This window comes from Brassica napus, chromosome C9, assembly GCF_020379485.1.
Source record: "Brassica napus cultivar Da-Ae chromosome C9, Da-Ae, whole genome shotgun sequence".
NCBI classification, from domain to species: domain Eukaryota; kingdom Viridiplantae; phylum Streptophyta; class Magnoliopsida; order Brassicales; family Brassicaceae; genus Brassica; species Brassica napus.
Window position 1 is genome coordinate 51780965 of NC_063452.1, and position 14019 is coordinate 51794983.

The following is a 14019-nucleotide window of genomic DNA, read 5'->3' on the forward strand; positions in this document are numbered from 1 at the left end:
GTTGTGGAGAAGTGTGGTTGGGTGAAGTGTGGGTGGGTGAATCGTGGTCGGGTGAAAAATGTATCGGGTATGCGGAGGTCTGACACACTGGGTTGTATGCAGTGATCGGATCGCTGGTGATGATTTCGTCTGGGTGGTCAGGGTGGTAGAAGCACTTAGGGCACCCTTATCGATGGTAGCTAAGAAGGTATTTAAAATTAAAAAGAAAGAAGAGAGAAGAAGAAAATGGTATCGCAGGCGAAGCTCAACAAAAAAGTAGGAGATACTCTTTTCATACGTTTGCTAATTATTTTACAACTAATCTATACTATATTAAAAGGGGCTGAGGGAGGCTTTTTAGAGTGTCCACGTCGGACAGGAAAATAGTCCAATCAGAACATTTCGTTTTGCCACATCACCATGTACTTTTTTTGGTTTATGATTGTACGTATGGGCTCTCTCTAATAGTCAAGGTAGACTTCTGTATGGGCTCTCTCTAAAAAAAATATTGGCCCACCCAGCTCCTACTTCTTAGTCTTCAAGCTTCGGAAGTCTCTCTCCCGACGATTTCACTTCATCTTCTCCAATCCCTAATTTTTTTTTTTGCCGTTATCTTATCATCAATGACTATGTTAAAGCGATTCTTCAATGTTCTGTTCTATCTCTCCTTCATACTTCTCCTATATAAAGCTCTCTTTCTAAACCTAGATCCATCCTAAATCGAAAAAATTTAATCTGCAGAAACGATATCCATGGCAATGAAATCCACCACGAAGTCTCAGCTAGCCACCGGCAAATCTTCCGTCGCCATGTACTTCAACGACATCTCGCCGGGACTTTCTGAGTCACAGCTTCGATTCCGATTGATCCATTTTTGGGAGGCAAAGAACATCGCCAAAGGTGGGACTTTAATTGGAATAGAACTTCTACTCATCGATGAACAGGTGAGTTCTAATCCCCAACTTTTATTATTCCGGATCTCGGACATGTTACAACATATCCATGCTTTTTATATTAACCTTGCTTTATATTCTTCTTCTTTGTTTAGTTATTTTGCTTTAAGGGTACAAAAAGCTTTAGCTTATAATTTCCTCCGTTGGGACTGGGAGTATTATTACAAGTAATTTATATGGAGTATATATATCGAAGTTGGTTAAATATTTAATATCCGAGTTGAAGTCTTAAGTTTTGTACAACATGGTCCCAAATCTCATCATTTAAGTATGGTCGTAGTTTCTCTGTTAGAACGTAAGATGTTCAACAATGTAGGCTATTTGAAGTATTGGGACATTTTCCCCAATTTGTATGCGATTTATTTATTGGGTTTTTGTTTTGTTTTTTACTTAATTTTCTTCACTTGTGATCTACCTATATGCATGCTAGCTGTAACGGTGTTGAAAAAAGGAAAAAGTAGATGTAACATGTGGATTTATTAGATAGTTTTGGTAACATTCGTAGGAACTTATTTATGATTTATAAAATAAAGGCACATTGTCTATGTGATGTATACTTAGAGTGTTGTAATTTTTTTTTTTTTTTGGTAAAAGAGTATCGTAAGTCTGAACCGTAAATTTGTAACAGAGCTTCACTATAATTTGCAGAAGGAAACAAAGGGTATACTTTGAGTGAGATTTACAATACATATGTATAATGTGTATCTAATATACACTTTAAGAGATATTTTTTGGCATCAGTGAGACTTTTTAATCTATGAAAACGAATAGTAGATTTTTATTCTATGAGATTTTTTCTTGATACAATGTATTGAGTGATTTTAAACATGAACTATGACTGACTACTACATGTATTCTAAACCAGCATCCTTAAACTTGGATTATTTGAACCCCTGCAGGGGACTGTGATGCAAGGTTTCATATCCTCTTATCGTGCTCCAACATACCGGCGTCATCTTAAAGCAGGAGCAACTTACACCCTCCAGAATTTTTACGCTGCCACAAGCAAGGAAATTTATCGCGTTGCTGATCAGAGTTTAACAGTTTCGTTCTCCAACGGCTCTGTTCTCTCTCCCCTTGACGACATCCCTGTCTCTGTCTCTTTTCCCCCAGACAGGTTCAGGTTCCATACACATGAGGATTTCCAAGCTAACCGTGGACTCAGGGGTGACCTCTACGGTAATCTATCTGAATTTAAAAATCAGCGTAGCTCAATGATTTTAGCTTAATAATTTTTAATTGATTTCTCTACTGATCTTCATGACCAATGTTGTAGATGTCGTCGGCCACTTGAGGCTGGTGAATGGACAGTCCCTCAGTGACCGCCCCATCCTTGACGAGTCCGAAATGATCAGCATGCGTCATATTTTGGTGCATTTGCAGACAAAAGAGTATGTGTTTACTGATTTTATGATCACATTCTCATATGTCTAGGATAGCCTATTAAAACATACCATGTTTTTAATAAATTTTTGCAGTGGACCAGTTATGAAGCTCTACCTTTGGGACCAAGCTGCAAAAGACTTTTACAAGAAATTCACATCCAGTGAAGACACTCCCACCGTTCTTTTGGTCACAACTGTGAACCCAAAAACTGTAGCAGGTAATCAATTTTCCCATTACCATAACCAACCAACTGCTAATACAAACGTTTAATGTTTTGCCATGCTGTTTGTTATCGGTTTCTACTGTTTCCTTATTAGTTTGTTTATATGCGGTAACCTAAAACAGGTAACTTAGCTCTCAGTTCGATGTCATCCTCACGTGTCTTCATAGACAAAGATATCCAGCCCACGATTGATTACTTCAGCTGGTTAGTAATTCTAGATACAGCATGTCAATTCCAAGTAGTGTTCTGTTTAGTATTTTTTGAGTGGGCCTTACTAAACTTATGTTTTGTATATTGTCTCAGGTTGAGTTCTAACCCAGAGATTGGAAAGCAGGTTAATGCAGATGAGGTTACTAGGGTTGAGACAATGACAATTGGGCAGATCTTTGCTTACATCAAGCAGGAATATGCCAAGGTAAATACAACTTTAAGATACCTCTGTCAAAAACAAAACATATTCATGTCATCACTAGCTTCAACCCTATTGCAGGAAGCTTCTTTCAACTGCATAGCCACAATTGGTGATGTTAAGCATGACAGTCCATGGTACTATATTTCTTGCGGTGGTTGTCACACTAAGGCCACCCGAGGTCCTTCTTCGTTGATGTGCGCCAAGTGTGGCAACACTAACGTTTCTGGTGAAGCAAAGTATTCATTCTAACCTCGCAGCTTCCTGTTTCATCTTTCTAGAATTTGATTTTTGTATACGTTTATTGTGACAGGTATCGTGCAGAGATCTCTGTCTATGACAGTAATGACCAGGCTGTTTTCGTCCTACTTGGTGATGCAGGAAGTGAGTTGACAGGGAAGCAAGCAGCAGAATTGGTTGCCAACTACTTTGAGGTACCTAGACATCAACTCAAACCCCCTTCCAGTTCATTGAAACTCACTTAGTTCCTCCTTTAATTATTTAGGCTAATCAAGAACTTAGTGCTGGCCATCAGATGCCTGCCCCCCAAGCTTTAATCGACACTATTGGGCATACACATAAGTTCAGGGTCAAGGTGTCTAAACTCAACTTCACAGGCAAGGTTCAGTCTATAACTGTTACTAGGATTGTCTCAGCAGAGGATCTGCCACCTGTGCCAAATCCTACTGAAATCCCACTTGCTGCGGAAGATGAAGTAGCTTTGCCTACTGCAAGTGTCTTTGATGGCTCTGGATTCAATGCTGAAGGTGGGACTGAAGGTACCAGTGACATGGATGAATCACAGAAGGCTAAGCGTCCTAAACGCCATGCATGCTGAGTGGTCGTCTTCTTTATTTTCAGCTTGAGTGTTTTTTCCCTTATTTAAAACTTTGTTTTGGTTTAATATTTTTGCAAACAGTTTCATTATTTGTTTAGTCTTTGACTTCGTTTGAATGTATGATGGTTTTCAGCTTTCAAAAGAAACAAATGTTATTTCATATTATGACTCATATACTTTCCATTATATACATAACACAGACATATCTTGCTTACTAATGTCAATTCAAGTTAGAATAAACAAAGCTATATAACATTAAAGCAATGTAAAAAAAAAACGACCGAGGAAAAAAAAACGAACACATCCAAATAGTCCACCGTCATATATAACATTAAAGCAATGTATTATACTATTTCCTAGACAGAAAGGAGTCTCAAGAGAGTATCTAAACTCAGATAGTTTTGAGATATCAGATAGCATATGAGTTTTGATCATATAAGAGCCATATTCTCTTAACTTTACCGTGTTTTAGCAACAAAAAAAACTAAAATTTGGCCAATGTAGGTGTACGTTAAGAGTAAGTGGCAAATCCATACTATGTGAAAATTACATGTTCTGCCAATGGTATAAGCAAAATATAAATCATATTTTTTTAAAATATAAATCATTCTTTTGCATATTAGATTGTTCATCATGTTTTGTAAACCGTAAACAACTATGTTTTTCTATCGATTCTAATACATTCCTCTTAATGATATTGAAGTACAATAGTTTACTTAAGTATGTGATTATAATATGTTTAATAATATTTGCTTGGTTTAGGTTCCATTAGAAATTTAATTTGACAAAACAAAATCCACTTTTCTATTTTTGAAATCCAAACCATGTAACGGGCCGGCCCACGGGCTAAACTCTATTTTATTTCCTAATGCAATTTCGTTGAAAAAAAAAAAGAAGATGTAGTTGTAGACTATCCATATGTATCTTCATTTAAAATATAAAACATATCTAATTTATCCCAAAATCTTTCAAATATAACATATTTTAATACAAAATTAAAAATATTAAAGTAAATTTTAAATAAATTATCATGTATATATTTCTTTAATTTCTTTTGCAATAGTCAAATCAATTTAGCTTCATATCTTCGATAAATAGTTTATTTTCTAAGATATAGTGAAATTATTTTCTAAATTTATGAAACCACATAAAATCCAAATAAACAACCAAACTGCATATTTAAATTATATATTAAAATAACTGAAAAATTATAGAAAACCGGCGCGTAGCGCCGGCAAACCCCTAGTAATATTAAAACAACTAGATACTCTTTCCCAAGATATATTACCCATTGGTCCATGCTCTTACATTATGTTTTTCAGTAATAAAAATTCTACTTACTGAATTAAGTTATACTCCCTCTGTTTAATTATATTTCCTTAATCCGTGTGCCGAAACCTAAAACGACAATTATAATTAAAAAAATACTATTACTTATACACCTAACCATATTTCAACCAATAGAAAAATAAATTTTGCATAAAATTAATAAATTTTGCTTTGAAAATCGAAAACGACACTTATTTTGTAACAAATTTTTTTTCTAAAACGACACTCAATATGAAACGGAGGGAGTATTGTTTTAAGCGGAGACATTACATATTTGTTAAACTAAGAAGAGTCATTGATCAGCCATTTTCTCCCGTTCCAAGAAATCAGCCATATCATATGCTCATTCCATTTACATTCCCTCCCAAAAACAAACTACAAATCTCTTGTTTATATTTCACTCACAGCAACTATATAAAAAAAAAATCCTAAGTGTTCTCCAATTCTCCATTCCCATAGCCATATAAGCCTAGTTTCCGAGATGAGAGAACACGTAGGTAAATCCTCTAAACTCTTCAATGGTTTCACGAGTATAATGAGAAGATTCATATTCAAAGTTCTATGCGTCGGTCCAATCCCTAACCACATCTCATTCATCATGGATGGTAACCGCAGATTCGCCAAGAAACATAATCTTCAAGGCCCAGACGCAGGACACAGAGCCGGTTTCGTATCCGTAACCTATGTTCTTCAGTACTGCCAAGAGATTGGTGTGCCGTACGTCACACTCTACGCCTTTGGTATCGATAATTTCAAGAGAGAACCTGAAGAAGTCAAGTGTATGATGGATCTGATGCTTGAGAAAATCGAGCTCACAATCGATCAAGCTATCTCCGGGAATCTAAAGGATTTGAAAGTGATCTTTGCTGGTGATTTGAATTTGCTAAACGAGCGTCTTAAAGTCGCAGCTCAGAGCCTGATGGAACTCACTGAGCAGAATAGAGGTTTAGTGGCTGTGGTTATCGTTGCGTACAGCACAAGTCACGAGATTGTTCAGGCTATTAGAGAATCTTGTGTAAGGAAGTGTGTGGATGGAGATAGCCCTCTGGTTTTGGAGATGAGTGATGTTGAAGAGTGTATGTATACATCAATTGTTCCTGATCCGGATCTTGTAATAAGATCAGGAGGAATAGATCGGCTGAGTAACTTCATGACTTGGCAGAGTTCAAGGTCTCTTCTTCATACCACGGCAGCTCTTTGGCCGGAGTTAGGTCTTTGGCATTTGGTTTGGGCCATTCTTAAATTCCAGAGGATGCACGATTACTTGCAGAAGAAGAAGAAGCAAAAACTCGACTAGATAAAGTTAAACCATAGTAGAATGAACTTGAGATTATAGGACACAATAAACATTTTAAATTAAGTATTAATAAAAAATTGTTTTTACAAAGTAGATGCATAAAACCAATGTATATTAGTTCTTTAAAATTTGGAAAATTTAGATTAGTGTTTCATTACGCTTTGTCCATAACCCGTCCTGAGCCCTAGCATGAACTATTAATATCTACGTTGGAGTTACATGTTTCTTGTGGTACAAGAAAGGTTGAATATGAACAAGAAAACAAAACAGAAGAAAATCATTCTTATTAGGTATTGAATCCAAATAAAAACAAAAAGACACAGAACATCTCGATTTAACGATGCTTAAACACTACAATGTAAACACATTTCGATTAACAAAAAACAAACAGATCTTTGAACATTTAGTACTTAGCCACACCAGGACCAGGTTTGCCTTGGAACCTGCAGACATTACAGAGAGGTGAGAACAGAGAAGGAGTCTGATACTTGTCTTCTCCACCCATCATTGGCATAGGGACTCCAATCTTAACCGGACTAACGTATCCAGGCCGATATGTTTTTCCCAAAACACCCTCAACGAGATCACTCAAGCTAAAGAACTTGAACTGAGTCTCAAGATGAGCAAAGACATCACCTTCAGGCAACTGATAGTTATGAACTCTGTCTTCCTCTTTCCCTATTGGTCTAACCTTAATATCCATCTGAACAATCCCAGATACCGTGACTCTCACGTTATTCCTCACATCTGTTCTCTCAACAACAACTTCCCTTTCTTCAAGATTGATTCTCCACTCTGCTTCACCTCCTGTCGGAACTTCAACTTCTTCCCCGTTCCATCTCACGACAAGAGAGTCTACAGAGTCGTCCCAAGAGGAAACCTTCTTGGAAGCGATGACTAGGTTGTGAGTATCGAACATGACTGAGAAGGCTTGAACCCATGTGAAGTCTCTGGTTCTACCAGCAGGTCTTGTACCGATAAAATGTGCATTGATTTGAAGATTCTCGTCAGAGACGATGGCGAAGTTCCCGTCTTTGTTTCCGTGGAAGTAGAACATCGTTCCGTCTCCTCCTACAAATCTTGGATCGTAACATAAAGAACCATATCCATTGCAGTTTGCTATCCTCCCTGCTCAAACAACACAAACCAATCAAGATGTGTTAGGAATCTCACATCCATAAGAGTTACAAAATACATTTTGGGACACTTACATTTGCATGTGACTTCACATTTGCTGCTACAATCGATGAAACAGGCTTTTTCCTTCTTGTTCATCTGAGGTTTCCTTTGGGGGCATTCCTTGGGACAAGTGAGGATCTTATCGTTACAGTATCCTCTGGCCAAGCATCGAACTCGCTCTTGGCCCGAGCCAAGTGGAGACAACACCTTGTAGTTCGTTGAAGCTGCATCATAAGCACCTTTCTTTGCTGCTGAAACCGCGGAAACAGAGACAAGAACGATGAAAATCACTAGGACTCGTGACATGTTTCTTGTTCTTCAAGATGCTAACCTCTTGAGAAAAGAAAAGAGTATTTTGTTTTTTTAGATTTATTTGTATTTTGATTTGAGAGAAGTGGAGGGAGTGTTCTTATAGAGAAGAGAGGCTGAAAGTAAGCAGCAGAGAGCGGCTTAATTAAAGGTCCTGATTTGATCAAACCACATGAAGAAACAGCTTCGACCTTTTGTTTATTAAATCCTTTGGGAGAACCACTACTCGATTCAAAACCTTGACCTGAATATTTTAATTACTCGAGAAAAAGAAGAAGATAAGTTTGGCAACTACAAAGTGTGAAACTGTGAATCCATTAGACCTTGTTTATACGAGGACGTACGGTTTGCTATTCATCATGAGATTTGGCGAACCATAAAATAAAAAAGGGTTGGTACTTGGTAGTTTAGAGAAATGTAACGTCAAAAAGTTGATGCATTTATAGAATGTTGTGTTAGTAGATAACTACAAGTGATATGATTTATTTTCAAGTCACTGAAACGCTTTAGAAACACACGTTTGAACTTGAAATGCGTCTACATCATTTTTTACGTCGATGTATAGTTGTATACTTGTAGACAAAACAATACTAATATGTCATGGTGTTCGTGTAAATGTATAGGCGCATTTAACATTTTCACCATATCTGCGTGTCATGGATATACTATATATTTCGCCATAAAATCTATTCGTAGATCAAGGGGCTGAGAAGCTAGTGAGAGCCATTGAAGACGGATCTACACATGCAATTTATTCATGATGCCAAGAGTGGTTGCGGAGTAATCATCATTGCGGAGTTGACATTACATATTATTTCATTTGATTATAATTTTATAAGTAGATTGTTATTTGAAGTCATGTACTCATGTGACCTGTAACATAATTTAATTTACTTGGATCACATGAATATCTATGCCTAGAAAATTGCAACCTTATTTTTATTAGTACTGACTTATTTGATTATTTAAATCTGATTTTTGTTTTTGGTTTATAAGTTCAAACGAAACGAATAGTGTCCTTTAAGCATCTCCAGTTGTTCTTGAAAACCCCCAGAAATACACTTGCTTCCAAAGTGAAGAAGATACAAAAAAAAACTGGATCCAAGAAATACAATCTCATATTCAAATGCCTGAATATACACACAATATAGTTATTTTGTACTTATTATATATATTTAAACGTATTCGTATTGAAACACGCACACAACAAAGCAACAAGGGAAAATTCAGAAATCAAGGGTTTGCTTCTGGCGCAAGAAACGTCTTACATTTCTTAAACCCTCAAAAACACATCGGAAACTAGCCAAGTATTTTCTTGGCTCTTTATTACATTACTTTTCATGAATATAAATATTTTTCAAACAAAACATATAAAATATGAATTTTGCATGAACTTAATAAAAATGATAGAAGTTTTCCATACTTATCTTTCTTCTCATTAGATATCAGCAGAGAGTGGTTGTTCTTGAGGCTTAAACCTGCAGAGTCTGCAAGTAGGTGAGAACAGAGAAGGCGTTTGGTACTTGTCTTCTCCTCCCATCACAGGCATTGGGACACCAGTCTTGGCCGTGCTAACGTAATCAGGACGGTAGGTTTTCCCCAAAACACCCTCAACGAGCTCGCTTAGGTCTAAGAACTTGAACTGAGTCTCAAGATGGGCAAAAGCATCATCCTGAGGCAACTGGTAGTTGTGAACTCTGTCTTCTTCTTTCCCTATAGGCCTCACTTTGATGTCCATCTGAACAAGACCAGAGACAAGTACTCTCACGCTGTTTCTCTCGTCGGTTCTTTCGATGACGATCTCTCTCTGTCCTGAATTTGCCCTCCATTCGGATTGTTCATCTTCAGGTAGTGTGATGAGTTGGTCGTTGTATCTGATGGTAAAGGCGTCGGTGTTTTCATCCCATTGAGTCACTTTATTGGCTGTGATCACGAGCTTGTGGCTTTCGAACATGACGTTTAGGGCTTGAACCCATGTGAAGTCTCTGGTTCTTCCAACGGGTCTTGTACCGATGAAATGAGCGTTGATATGGAGGTTGTTGTCTGAAACGATCGCAAAGTTTCCTCCTTTGGATCCATGGAAATAGAACATTCTACCGTCTCCTCCAACAAATCTAGGGTCGTAGCAGAGAGAACCGTAGCCGTTACAGTTAGTTTTTCTCCCTGTAAAAAAGAAGTTACTTGGTGTGTAAGCTAACCCCTTCCTTGTACCACAAGTAATCTATATTTATATATGTTCTTGTTACTTGTGTGAGAAGCAAAGGAGACTAATTGTAATAGAATGCACTTACATTTGCATGTAGCTTCGCATTTGCTGGTGCAATCAATGAAGCAACCTTTAGTGTTTCTGTTCTTGGTGGGCTTCCTCTTGGGACATTCACCAGGACAAACGAGAGTCTTGTAATAACATGCACCCCGACCTTGACACATGGCCTGCTCTTGTCCTGTAGGATATGGTGGAAGCATCCTGTATCTAGCAGCTGCTTCGCTCTGCTCCTTGTCCCTCTTCTCTTTCTCCTTCCTCTCTTTTTCCTTCTTCTCCTTTTCCTTCCTCTCCTTGTCCTTCTTTGCTTTTTCCTCCTTATCCTTCTTCTCTTTCTCCTTCCTTTCCTTGTCCTTCTTGTCCTTATCCTTCTTCTCCTTGTCCTTTGGGCCGTTACCGTTACCGTTACCATTACCATTACCTTTGCCTTTACCATCATAACCTCCGTTACCCTTGTCTACTTGTCCACCTTGCCCGTTGTTACCGTTGCCTTTGCCGCCATCGCTGGCAGCAATGACAATGTCGGTCAAGAGGAGAAATGCGAAGAGAGCGACAAGCACATATGACTTTCTGTGCTCCATCTCTCAAATTTTAAGTCTTCTTCTTTGGATTCTTCTTCTTGAGTTTCTTAAGATGTTTTTTTTTTGTGTGATGGAATGTTGTTGCAGGAAGAAGGGATTTTATAGAGTGAAGAGAGAATTGAGTTGACATTTTAAAACCTCATATGATAATATATCTCTTGCTTCATCTTAAGAAAGAAGCCGACTCCTTTGAGTTCATCTCAAGTCAAAAAGCCCTGCTTGATGAAAGCGTCAACATCAAAACTATTAGCTAGAAGATTAATTTAATTTTATCAAAAACTTACGTATTTATATGTTCACATTGTTCTTTACCCATTTCTTTAAGCTCCATGATCAAAACGTTATTTCAAATTACTGACAAGCAAACTAGACTGACATTTTCTTTCCAAAACATCTAAAGAATCTGACACTTTTCTATAGTTTTTTTTTATTTCAAGAGAAGTGAGTGTCTTCTCTCTAATTTTAGTTACTGACACTTGCGTATTTATATGTTCACATTGTTTTTAACCCATTCCGGGTGAACAATCTATTTCCTGACAAGAACTCTCGTATAGCATCAGATCTCCACCAAACTATAACCCCTTGCTAAAACTACATGAATTTAAAGTTGTAAACTTATTTCTCTCCAAATTATAAGTTTTAATCGGTTAACTATTAACCAACCAATTAAACCAATGATCTCAAACTAATTTTTTATTTAAAAAAAAAACTGATTCACACACAAAAAAAAAGCGATTCCCAAAAAATTTTTTATACCAGCATTTGTACATTCTCCTTCGATCTCAATCACACGTATTAAAGTTGTGTACTTGTGTTTTCTAAACAAAACATCACTACTTTCTTAAGCTTCTGTGAACTGTGGGAGGAGGTGAGTTTGAAGGCGGTGGATGAGTGGCGAACTGCTACATGTGAGTTATTCCTCGCAGATTGTGGAGGGAGGAGGGCGAGTGGTGACTGTGAGACTAAGCAAAATTAAGAAGTCGTTGGTGTTGCCCGGAAGCTATGTCTGATCGGTATTGAGAGAGATATGGACACGATTTAGACAAACAATTTTTTTGGCAATTTTAATTCAATTTTTTGATGAATCAGTTTAAAATAAAATAAAATTAAAAATAAGTTTTTCTTCGGTTAAATTAGTTTAAAATTGGTGGGTTAATAGTAAACCGATTAAAACCATTGGACAATTTAGTTTCGAATTATAAATTTGGGGAAAAATCAATTTACAACTTATAATTTGGAAAGAAATAAGTTGACAACTTTAAATTCATGGAGTTTTAATATGGGGTCATAGTTTGGTGGAAATCTGATGCTATACGATAGTTTTTGTGGGGAAATAGATCGTTCACCCACCCATTTCTTTAAGCTTCATGATCAAAACGTTATTTCATATTTATTCACTTTTCCTGATAAAATTTATAAATTGATCCACTATAATAAGGTTGGTAACAATCCAAAATTCATTTCTATTATGTGTTACTTTTGTTTAAAATTCAACATTTTCACTGTTTTTTGTTCAAAATTTTCTTGCTAAGGTTACGACATAAATATATATATATATATATATATATATATATATATATATATATATATATATATATATATTAGGGTCGGCCCGTCCTACGGGCGGGATGTGTTACATTTATATTTTTCATTACGGATATATGATTGTTAATATGCAAATCCAATGGTAGAGTCCCCGGTTCCAGTCGTAAGGAAGGTGGATTCAACAGCTTCACAGAAGAATTCTTCAGAGTCAATATCATTAAAGGGAATCAGAATCAACAACTTAATTTAGTGCTACTTTTGGAGAGAATTCTTAGCCTTTTACATATCCATGATTCATACACATTAGCTATTTTACATGGACAAAGACTCGTGATTAGAGATAAGAACATTACAAAAAATGTTTAAAGAAAATCATAATGCCTCTCCTTGTATTTAATGGTGATGTCAAAAATATTAGGAAAGTTTGTCCCAAACAATGCGGTTACAGCTTATAAATTAAAACCAATTGTCGAAAAGAATTGGAGAGCCTGCAAACGGGCCAATTAAAATGGTTAAGATCTCATATCGTTAACAGGTTTGAGATCATATAGAAAAATCGTTTAACCTTTTTCTGCTAAATTATTTTAAATTTCTATACAAATTTGTAAATATTTAGTTTATTTTCAATAAAAAAAATGACTTTGTTTCTGGTGGTCTATCCACGCTAGCGGACATTATTTCATTGTTATTTGAAGAATTTGATGTTTTGCAGTGAGTATGCAAGATTGCGAAGTTGATTTATGGCATATAAAATTAGCCAGGTTAATATATGCATACTTAGAGAAGTTCTTTAGTTGAGATAGGAAATTCATAAATAATTCATTTGTTGTTGGTTATTATACAGAAGAACTGGCTACAGCTCCATGTGGTTATCATTTATAAAAGAATACATAGAATTCATGATGATGAGACAGAAGGAAAAACACCAGAATCAATCATATATCAAAAAATAATGAACACTTCAGTCATCATTGAGCTTCTCCGCCAAGATCTCAACTGAAAGGATAGCAATTGAACTCAAAAGCTTCACATATCTTAAGAAAATTACTTTTTAATCTTTCACCAAAATAGAAGATAATAAAATACATGTATCTTCGCCATGAGTATTATTTTAGATCACAATCCAAACTTTAGTATAAATATATATTTTTCTTCAAATCATTCCATGTAGAAATATTCTTGGCTAGGTAGATCAACAAAACAAAATAAAACAATAGAGGCATAACCAACGTCAAATATAAACATATGCAGATGAGAACGTATAAACTACATATAGAATTTAGACTCTAACTTGCAAGCGTTTATGGCGAGGAAATTTATATACATTAAGAAAGCAGTCAAACTCCTGCAATAGAAAAAAGGCTGCACTTTTAATGTCTAAGAAACTAAGAGTAGAAAATAAGAAGTTAACCTTCTCCCTATAGTTGGGATCAACAACAAACTCCTCAATGACAAACTATCGTGTTAAGATATCTCCCTAGTTACGAAAAATATGATCCTCTTGAACACCATAGACTTTTCGTGAGGCTCCAACACAGTGAGGAAGCTTTATTTGCTTTGTTGGATCAATAGACTTCTCCTGTTAAGAAGGACAGCTTGTAAAGGTTTTTTTTTTTTTTTTTTGAAACACAACAGCTTGTAAAGCTATTTGCAGAAAACACAACTTAAATGGTAAAACAGTAGCAAATCTCGTACTTTCTGCAGAAAGAGCCTCGAGAGCGTCTTCAC

General features: G+C 36.2%; 4 protein-coding genes across 5 annotated transcripts; 2 read left to right on the forward strand and 2 right to left on the reverse strand.

Annotated features, from left to right (window-relative positions):
* The first annotated feature begins 303 nt into the window (after positions 1-303).
* On the forward strand, positions 304-3948 carry LOC111198155. Of its 2 annotated transcripts, none has more exons than XM_048767328.1 (9): positions 304-629; positions 721-923; positions 1832-2111; positions 2209-2323; positions 2411-2535; positions 2664-2956; positions 3032-3189; positions 3264-3384; positions 3456-3948. In XM_048767328.1, exons 2-9 carry the CDS (start codon positions 732-734, stop codon positions 3786-3788), a joined length of 1617 nt encoding a protein of 538 aa, XP_048623285.1. In that variant the 5' UTR covers positions 304-629; positions 721-731; the 3' UTR covers positions 3789-3948. The 2 variants fall into 2 exon arrangements, with proteins under 2 accessions (XP_048623285.1, XP_048623286.1); XM_048767329.1 differs by having other exon boundaries at positions 309-923; positions 2664-2745; positions 2845-2956.
* A 1577-nt stretch (positions 3949-5525) lies between these two features.
* On the forward strand, positions 5526-6571 carry LOC106363950 (dehydrodolichyl diphosphate synthase 8-like). The gene has a single exon (XM_013803601.3). The coding sequence runs from the start codon at positions 5599-5601 to the stop codon at positions 6412-6414; it is 816 nt and encodes a 271-aa protein (XP_013659055.2). The 5' UTR covers positions 5526-5598; the 3' UTR covers positions 6415-6571.
* Positions 6572-6673: 102 nt separating this feature from the next.
* BNAC09G35810D lies at positions 6674-8474 on the reverse strand. The gene is made up of 2 exons (XM_013803602.3): positions 7626-8474; positions 6674-7542 (listed from the first exon to the last, which is right to left on the reverse strand). Exons 1-2 carry the CDS (start codon positions 7897-7899, stop codon positions 6818-6820), a joined length of 999 nt encoding a protein of 332 aa, XP_013659056.1. The 5' UTR covers positions 7900-8474; the 3' UTR covers positions 6674-6817.
* A 576-nt stretch (positions 8475-9050) lies between these two features.
* LOC106363952 lies at positions 9051-10847 on the reverse strand. Its single transcript, XM_013803603.3, has 2 exons — positions 10194-10847; positions 9051-10065 (listed from the first exon to the last, which is right to left on the reverse strand). The coding sequence occupies exons 1-2, from the start codon at positions 10744-10746 to the stop codon at positions 9341-9343; spliced, it is 1278 nt and encodes a 425-aa protein (XP_013659057.3). The 5' UTR covers positions 10747-10847; the 3' UTR covers positions 9051-9340.
* Positions 10848-14019: the final 3172 nt, after the last annotated feature.

Coding starts and splice junctions, on each gene's coding strand:
- LOC111198155 (XM_048767328.1), top strand. CDS start 732: ATGGCAATGAAATCCACCACGAAGTCTCAGCTAGCCACCGGCAAATCT. Junction 924..1,831: donor TTCTACTCATCGATGAACAG/GTGAGTTCTAAT, acceptor GAACCCCTGCAG/GGGACTGTGATGCAAGGTTT. Junction 2,112..2,208: donor ACTCAGGGGTGACCTCTACG/GTAATCTATCTG, acceptor CCAATGTTGTAG/ATGTCGTCGGCCACTTGAGG.
- LOC106363950 (XM_013803601.3), top strand. CDS start 5,599: ATGAGAGAACACGTAGGTAAATCCTCTAAACTCTTCAATGGTTTCACG.
- BNAC09G35810D (XM_013803602.3), bottom strand. CDS start 7,899: ATGTCACGAGTCCTAGTGATTTTCATCGTTCTTGTCTCTGTTTCCGCG. Junction 7,543..7,625: donor ATGTGAAGTCACATGCAAAT/GTAAGTGTCCCA, acceptor TTGTTTGAGCAG/GGAGGATAGCAAACTGCAAT.
- LOC106363952 (XM_013803603.3), bottom strand. CDS start 10,746: ATGGAGCACAGAAAGTCATATGTGCTTGTCGCTCTCTTCGCATTTCTC. Junction 10,066..10,193: donor ATGCGAAGCTACATGCAAAT/GTAAGTGCATTC, acceptor TCTTTTTTACAG/GGAGAAAAACTAACTGTAAC.